This window comes from Corylus avellana, chromosome ca8, assembly GCF_901000735.1.
Source record: "Corylus avellana chromosome ca8, CavTom2PMs-1.0".
In the NCBI taxonomy this organism is placed as follows: domain Eukaryota; kingdom Viridiplantae; phylum Streptophyta; class Magnoliopsida; order Fagales; family Betulaceae; genus Corylus; species Corylus avellana.
In genome coordinates this window covers 11,277,981-11,286,364 of record NC_081548.1, presented here as the reverse complement: position 1 = coordinate 11,286,364, position 8,384 = coordinate 11,277,981, and the positions used below count along the sequence as shown (strand labels likewise).

The following is an 8,384-nucleotide window of genomic DNA, read 5'->3' as shown; positions in this document are numbered from 1 at the left end:
AATATAGTAATCAAATCCCCTTAATTTGATTACAATCACAATATATGATTACAATCAATCTATAAATAGAGAATATTTCGATATCAACTATAATTAAGAAATATAAAAAATATATTATATATTTTTCTTATATTCTAACCATTCTTGTCCAGCTCAAAAAGAGGATTTTCTAACCTCTAAAAAAAAAAAAAAGGAACTGTAATAGAACGGGCCCACATGATCAAAACACGTCACCACGTGACAGGCTCCATCAGTCGCCGCGTAAGCAGCATTGAGACCTAACCCGCTTAATAAAATGCATCCTGCTGTACGTCGAGCACGCGATCCCGCACTTACCAAAAGAGAAACTAAAAGGCGTATTGTATTTTAAAGCTTGGGAGAGCGACTAAGATGCGCCCACAGTTAACGTCACCCGACGCCCATAGTATTGCTTCTCCTTCTTCTCCTTCCTCTGCTATTTCAGCGAGTGATCGGAGGTTGAACGCTCTGGTCAGACACCTTGTGGACGCTTCGCCTGCGATGGACTCTCAGAATCTTAAGGACACCGTTTCTGCCTCTCCTACCTCCGGCTTCCACGCCGATTCCGTTTTCGCTCACGTTGTTCGTGCTCCCGAAGATCCCATCCTCGGGGTACTCTCTCTCTCTCTCTCTCTCTCTCTCTCTGTGTTTAGCTGCAGAGAAAACTGAGGAAAAATAGTAGAAAATGTTGCCGAGCGTGTTTTTGTGTTTATCCTCCTGAAAATAGAGTTCTACTTATCTCTGTGTGATACCTAGAAGTAAGTTTTTGTGATTGAAAATCTGTTTTTCGGTTTATGGATGTTGATCGCAATCGCTGAAGGCCATGTGATCACCGAAACTCTTTGATGAGTTTCTCACGCTATTCTATATTTTCTCAGCGGCCAAACAGAGCGTTTGGCTCTATTGTTTTTTTTTTATATATTGATATTGGTGTTATGAAACGTAAATGGCCGCAGATGTTGAACTAATAATAGACTAAACTAAACTAAACTTATGTTTGATTGAACAGGTGACTGTTGCATATAACAAAGATCCAAGCCCGGTTAAGCTGAATTTGGGTGTTGGCGCTTACCGAACCGAGGTGATGATTTATTTTTTCGTTGGGCTAATTCGAAGTAATATTGTTGAAATTTTATTTAAAGCAAGAAGCGCCATATTTCATTAATTAGGTATGCATCTTGTTTTTTCGTACATGGGATAGGGGTTAATTGATTGTAGATGAACAGTTTCAGGGGAGTCTGATGGGGGCTAAATGTTAAATGCATTTGCTTATATCTGATTTGACATGTTACTAAGCTGGTAGTGTCAATGGCGTAACAGGAAGGAAAACCTCTTGTTCTTAATGTAGTGAGGCGAGCAGAGCAGCAGATTGTTAATGACAGGTAAGCTAGTTGATGGTTATCATTGTGATCTCAACTTTGTTCAAAGTGGTGATTGAATTTGTATTTGTTTGATGTCTAGGGCACGCGTGAAGGAATACCTTCCTATTGTTGGACTTGCAGATTTCAACAAATTGAGTGCTAAGCTTATTCTTGGTGCTGACAGGTAAGGAAGCCGAATGTTTTAAGGGATGAATTAGATCGAACTGTGTTTGATAACACAACTTATCAAAAAAAAAAAAAAAATTGTGTTTGATAAACACATTGTATTGAATATAAGGATGTTTGACATAGGAGGTTTCTTGTTGGTTCTTTGCCTGATTGCTTTTTTCTTTTGGCAATGCATATAGCCCTGCTATTCAAGAGAACAGGGTAACCACTGTCGAGTGCTTGTCTGGTACCGGCTCATTGAGAGTTGGGGGCGAATTTTTGGCAAGACATTACCATCAAGTAAAGTGCTTACTTGTTGAATTGTTTTTTGATAATTGTTCCTTATATGGTTTCATATTTACCCTTATCATCTCTGTTGTTCTGCAGCGCACAATATACATTCCCCAGCCAACATGGGGAAACCACCCAAAAGTCTTCACTATAGCAGGTCTATCTGTGAAAACTTACCGATATTATGATCCAGCAACACGCGGGCTGAACTTCCAAGGTTTGGAATATCCTACTTGCAAGTGTGAATTGATTGCTTTATTTATGAATGATTAATAATATCAGATGATCTTCTTTAATAATTTATTCCTTACGTTTCTTGTATTTTTATCCTGTGTTCCCCATCCTTTTATTTTATCTTTGTTTGTTAACTTATGTTGTTGTATCACTCAGTGTTTATGATATTCTTGCATATATTGCTGGCAAAGAACATAATGTTTTTGTAGTTCTTTCTGATGTTAAGATATTAACTTACTGTTGCTGACAGGCCTCCTAGAAGACCTTGGTTCTGCACCATCTGGAGCTATTGTGCTGCTTCATGCATGTGCACACAACCCCACCGGTGTTGATCCAACAGTTCAGCAGTGGGAGCAGATCAGGCAGCTGATGAGATCAAAAGCATTATTGCCTTTCTTTGACAGTGCATATCAGGTAGGCAACTTTATATGCAACAAGTGCAACCAGCAATTTCCCCTATCACTAGAATTCATATGTTTATTCCTTGTTTAACATCATCCCATCCTTATGAACTGAAATTGTACTTTTTTGGCATCAAAGGGTTTTGCAAGTGGAAGTCTGGATGCAGATGCACAGTCTGTTCGTATGTTTGTTGCTGATGGTGGTGAATGCCTTGTTGCTCAGAGTTATGCTAAGAACATGGGACTCTATGGGGAACGAGTTGGTGCCTTGAGCATAGTAAGACTCTTACACCAACTTCCACAAGGTTAATGTTTCATATGTTTAGCTGATGGTGGAATAACAGTTCAATTTCGTAGGGGTATACGACTTCTATATACCTTTAAAATTTATTGTTTGTAACTTTGTACCTTTTGATTCTTAGTGCATGTTGCCTGTTACATCATGTGCATGAATTTCTTTTTAGGGCTTCTGATCCACTTATTGGGTTGCTGCTGTCTAGTTATAATTAAAATTAACATTCATATCAGATCAAATTTATGCTTTTGATCCTGCTGTTTTTGGAACAACAATTGATCTCTACCTCTGCATATTTTCTTTGATTATTGTCATCTCAATTTTATACGTGAATATAGGTCTGCAAGACTGCTGATATTGCAAGCAGAGTTGAAAGCCAAGTGAAACTTGTAGTCAGGCCTATGTATTCAAACCCACCCATTCATGGTGCATCTATTGTGGCTACCATCCTCAAGGACAGGTAATTCAAAACTTGACAAGATTCCAGGCTAGCACAACTAGGAAAAGGAGTAGCTTTGAAGTACCAGGACATTTTTTTTTTTCTACTTTTTTACATTCTTTCCTTTTTAATGAAATAAAAAAATAAAAAATAAAAAATTGAAGGAAAGAAAAGAAGATATCCTAACAATAGACAGCGTCTGTGAATATCTCTCGCTTGTGGAGTCCTCATTTTGTTATGGTGCATACATCTTTCTATGTGGTACTTATACAGGGACATGTACAATGAATGGACTATTGAGTTGAAGGCAATGGCTGACCGTATTATCAGCATGCGCCATCAACTTTTTGATGCCTTACGTGCTAAAGGTCAGCATTTTTTAAGTTTTATTCCTGTTCTCATCCTTTAATGGTAGCACCGGTTTTGTTTTTTACATTTTTTTACTAGTACTTCTTGGGTAGGTAGTGGTCTGGAGTGTGCATTAGCCTGTGAGTGTGGGCAAGAATTGATTGAGACCCGCCGCCCCTCCTCCCCTCTCCCTCCTTTTCTTCATCTGTTAACCTCTGTTTTAACCTTATTGTGCATAACATGAATGCTTGTCTGCTCGTTAATTGTGTTTATAAAAGTGGACATAGTGTATGCATTTGTTTAACTTAACCTATTTGTCAGGTACACCTGGGGACTGGAGTCATATTATTAAGCAGATTGGAATGTTTACTTTCACGGGATTGAACTCGGAACAAGTTGCTTTCATGACTAGAGAGTACCATATATACATGACATCTGATGGGTAAGAAGATTTATTTCTTTTTAACTTTTTTTTTTTTTTTTTTGTAAGTATTAAAAACAAAATGTATTAACTTAATTAATCATAGAAGAGGTTTATCACAAGGAAAATTTCTGTTAACAAGTTGAGGATATGTGCAGCTCCTAATTCGGCAGGGTACTATTTTTTTTTTTTTTTTTTTAACATGTCCACACAAGAGAGCAGCGTACTATTATTACAATTTATTAGTTGTAATAAATTTCTTTCTTCAAAAGCATGTCTAGGCTGATCTAATAAATTTTTACTAGTCAAATCCAAAGCTGATATAGGCATTGCTTTCTTTAAAAGCATGTCTAGGCATCTATGGTACACATTGTGTTCACATGAGACAAAACAATTTCAACTCCAATTCCTAAATCCTTGTTTTCTGTGAATAATGCAGGAGGATTAGCATGGCAGGTCTTAGCACTAGGACAATCCCTCATCTTACGGACGCAATTCATGCAGCTGTTACTGGTGTTGTCTGAATATATATATATATATAGGCAAATATATATATATATATATATAGGCAAACATTCTTCTAGTGAGAATCTCTAAGGTCTTTGCCATATCCGTCTACTCTTTATATTTAACTATTTTTGTTTCAATAATTGCCCTCTAAAATACTGAGGGGTTGAAAGATGGTGGTGTTTGATAATTGAGGATTGTTGAAGAGATTTTATATGAAGCTTAGAAATTTTGGACAAGTTATTTTTATAGCTTGTATGAGGAAGATTTTGCTCTCACTGGCTCATATTGCTCTGGAAGAGTTTCTTTTATCCTCTACTTCCTTGCCAAGAAATGTAAGAAATAGATGCGGAAAATTGAAATTTAAAATTCAGTTTGAAGTGCTCGGGGGAGCTTATTTCTGGGCAAAGATAGGAAAAAGAAAAGAGAATGGGTGGCTTTTTCTTCGGCTATGAGTTAGGGGCTTCATTATTCAAATCTATGGTTCTCCTTTTTAGGGGGGGCGTCCGGGCTTAAATAACTAGTCGTTTATTGACCATAAAGACGTTTATCAATAATTGTGATTGTGGTGTATTTTACAACGTTGATGTGTCATCTTTGAATTTTTATTTTTTTTATTTTTTTTTTAATCAATGACTAATCTAATATGGCAATTTATATCGGTCCTATTGTACCACTATGTAGGGGCAATAAATTTGCACTTTTATAAACTTTTTTGGCTTGATTCGGGTGTCTACGAAAAAAAAAAAAAAAAACCTCTAATTCGTGTATAGAAAGGTTATCCTAGTTAAAAAATCCTGGCATTATGGTAGAAGTGGAAGAGACACTGCATAGCAATAAACGATGGGTTTTGTTCCTAATTTCAAAACTTGTTAGATTTATTTGAATGGGTGGAGTTATGACCCATGGGATCAATATGCCTTTCATGAAATGCATTAAAAGAGTGTGCCGGGTATGTGATAAGAAATTGGTGAAAATGGAACTTCAAACCTGTTCTTTCAGTAAATACTTCAATTTCAATGGAGATTTTGATGATTTTAGTTTAGGTACAATAAAAAAATATACAACATATGTGCTCTAATTTTTTCAACGTCCAAATTTAACTTTATTCTTTTTCTCTCCTAAAAAATTTAGAATTAAATTTAAACCGTTAAAAAACTACAACATATAAGTCTCAAGTTGGTGTTCTATAATAAACGCCCGAGAATCTCTTACATTGTATATGAAAGATCCATGAGGCTGGGTCTTTTGGAGCTCTGGATCTTAATTTGAGTATTCATGAAATTGGCAGGGTGTTCACAGCGATGTTAAATAACTTAATATGATTTATCTACAGCTGATTGTTAGTCACCTCTAATATAATTTTTTTTTTTTTTTTTTTTTGAAAAAAAAAAACATGATCCTGTATACTTTTGAACGTACATGAACTTTCACGTGAATTTTGTATATCATCTACATTAAAAAGCTTTGATCTGATTGAAGCTGTGGAAAATGGAAGTTTCAAATAATACATCATATGTAAAATGCTGGTATCCAAAGTCAACGAACAAATCCTTGCTTATCTGCTAGTTTAACTGAAACCCAGGATACAAATCTTTGCCTTTCCGAAGAGCACTTTGTTTTGTCTTGAGAGATGGGGGGTGGGTGAGTGTGAAATCTCCAACTCTAGGCAATAGCATATTATCTGCTGGGTAATGTGATGTGCAGATGCATTATCTTGTAATGGAATTCCCAATTGTGATCATTAAGAGGCATACGGTCCGCTTGAAAAATGAGGTAACATAATCTAAAGAGTACATTGAACTTGAACCTTCTATCAATTAATCAAAATCAAAATGTGCAACAGTGAAAGAGGAAGAACAATATGTATATATCGACTTCAAATAATGACAGTGAAAGGCTTTTAGCCATAGCTATCTGCATTCCTTTAACAGATAGGAAGACGGACTTGACAAGCTTATACCGTTCGAGGATTTCACATTTTCTGCTCCCTTCCTAGGTGTTCCACATTCACTGAAGTCAAGGATGCGACGCTCTGTCTGCAAGATTTCAAAATAATCTATTCAGCGGATTTTATGATACATTTCAAGGAATCTATTAATAGGATACAAGAATTAAAAATATGAAAAAAAATAAAAACAAAAACAAAAACAAAAGCAAAATAATAGTTGTAGCTTATTCAATTCGTATTAACCATCTCCATCATGTTTATGAATGTACTGCAAATGAACCATTTTTGTGGAAAATAACTAAAATGGAACATTGCTAGCCTACCATACTGCCCTACTAGCGCCAGTTATTTGTTATGGAAAAAACTTCTATGGAGAAACTTAAGCAAAACTTGTCATACCAGAACATTTGGAGCCAAATGGGAACGGCTCCCAGTATGGTTATGTGGTACATGATTGTTTTCTTGGTCCAGATTTCCATGGTTGGTGCATTTTTCCTTTAGTAATGTTTTTGGAGTTTCATTTCCCAAAACCTCCTGGGCATTGGCGTATGCAGCCGCACTGTGCTCACTTATCTGTTTCATCAACCCAATGGCATCCAAGCTTTTATCTCCTGGGCTCATAAAATACCCCATATCCTGGAGGAAATAGCAAATATCAATAAAAGAACCATAAACCATATACTTTACGAAAATACTTATGAATCAGAACTTGTGATACCTCAATTGTTATGTCAGTATCAATCCTTGGACCAGGCAGAAAAGAGTTGATGAACCAAGGGGATTTCCATGCTGAAGGGGATTCAATACTTCTTTTAAATGGAGTTCCGCCAAATCTGAAACAAACACCACCAAAGCAACCTATCAGAAACAATCATGCTCAATCTTCAATGATCAACGAAATATCAGCAGGGGGCACTAAGCTTCAAGCTCAGCATTGCTAGAAATCAGACACGCATCACAACGCTCCGAAGCTGAAGGGAAAGTGTCTGATTTTACATGCTTAAAAATTCCACTACCAGCACCATTCCTTGAATTATCACTAGTAATCACCCAAAGAATGCACCAGAGCAATAAAATGAAAACTGATAACGAGTAAAAGTGGCTGAATCTTACATGCTAAAAGTTTCCATAACAGCATCATTCCGAGCATTATCAACTGTAGTTGCCACAGGAGCTGATGAAGAAGCAGACTGTACACATGTAACTGCTACTGAATGACTTTCATGCTTCTTCTTGCAAACAGTAGGGGAGCTAACAGATGTGCATGGATTTCCACAAGATGATTTGTTAGAAATGCCTTGATCTGATGCAGCTGCCAAGCTTCTAGAATGTTGATTTCTTGGACTTCTAACATTTGAACCTAGTAATGCTCTGTCTGCTTTGGAACCAACTTGACTGGGAGAATGCAAAAGCAGATCATTCATGTTGTGTTCAGCAAGGACTCCAGAAGGCTGCTGGACCTGAAAAACGTAAAGATTAGATTAGAGAGAGAGAGAGAGAGAGAGAGAGAGAGAGGGATGAGGGCTAAATATACGAAACCTATTGAATAAACTTCGGTCATTACCTACCAATTCTCTCCACAACACAGATAAAACCAGATTTATGGGCGGCAATTATAATCAGTACTAGAAGAAATGAAAAGCAATAAAACTGAATACGTACATAAAGAGAACATACGCAAAATTTTATTTTAAAGGAAAGCAGAATTAACCAATTGATCAAAAAGGAGAATAAAACTGTAAATTTAAATTTTTTTGCAGTCCAACAACCTAAGCAACACCCTGGAGAATTTCAAGATGTTGACCAGATCACACACGCAAATTATTAGTCAGAACACAGTCAGCATAAAATACAAAGTTAAGACTAGCTAATCAGCTTGAGTCAACCACATCGTAATTTGTTGTACCAAAGGAAACTCAGACTCTTTACTAATTTCTTCATTTGCAGAAA

The 8,384-nt window shown here is 36.5% G+C and overlaps 2 protein-coding genes across 2 annotated transcripts; one reads left to right on the top strand and one right to left on the bottom strand.

Moving 5' to 3' along the window:
- Window positions 1-319: 319 nt before the first annotated feature.
- LOC132190101 (aspartate aminotransferase, cytoplasmic) lies at window positions 320-4,726 on the top strand. Its single transcript, XM_059604986.1, has 12 exons — window positions 320-630; window positions 1,028-1,099; window positions 1,339-1,400; window positions 1,480-1,563; window positions 1,748-1,847; window positions 1,935-2,055; window positions 2,323-2,486; window positions 2,613-2,750; window positions 3,107-3,228; window positions 3,481-3,575; window positions 3,877-3,997; window positions 4,416-4,726. The coding sequence occupies exons 1-12, from the start codon at window positions 391-393 to the stop codon at window positions 4,498-4,500; spliced, it is 1,404 nt and encodes a 467-aa protein (XP_059460969.1). The 5' UTR covers window positions 320-390; the 3' UTR covers window positions 4,501-4,726.
- Window positions 4,727-6,281: 1,555 nt separating this feature from the next.
- LOC132189593 (transcription factor MYB3R-4-like) lies at window positions 6,282-7,888 on the bottom strand. Its single transcript, XM_059604340.1, has 4 exons — window positions 7,548-7,888; window positions 7,153-7,267; window positions 6,834-7,070; window positions 6,282-6,522 (listed from the first exon to the last, which is right to left on the bottom strand). Exons 1-4 carry the CDS (start codon window positions 7,856-7,858, stop codon window positions 6,397-6,399), a joined length of 789 nt encoding a protein of 262 aa, XP_059460323.1. The 5' UTR covers window positions 7,859-7,888; the 3' UTR covers window positions 6,282-6,396.
- Window positions 7,889-8,384: the final 496 nt, after the last annotated feature.

Bases quoted from the DNA above. Each gene is read 5' to 3' on its own strand.
- LOC132190101 (XM_059604986.1), top strand. From the start codon at position 391: ATGCGCCCACAGTTAACGTCACCCGACGCCCATAGTATTGCTTCTCCT. The intron at 631-1,027 runs GTACTCTCTCTC...TTGATTGAACAG, and splicing joins CCGAAGATCCCATCCTCGGG to GTGACTGTTGCATATAACAA. The intron at 3,229-3,480 runs GTAATTCAAAAC...GTACTTATACAG, and splicing joins GCTACCATCCTCAAGGACAG to GGACATGTACAATGAATGGA.
- LOC132189593 (XM_059604340.1), bottom strand. From the start codon at position 7,858: ATGAATGATCTGCTTTTGCATTCTCCCAGTCAAGTTGGTTCCAAAGCA. The intron at 7,268-7,547 runs GTAAGATTCAGC...TGTTTGTTTCAG, and splicing joins GTTATGGAAACTTTTAGCAT to ATTTGGCGGAACTCCATTTA. The intron at 7,071-7,152 runs GTATCACAAGTT...TATTTCCTCCAG, and splicing joins ATACTGACATAACAATTGAG to GATATGGGGTATTTTATGAG.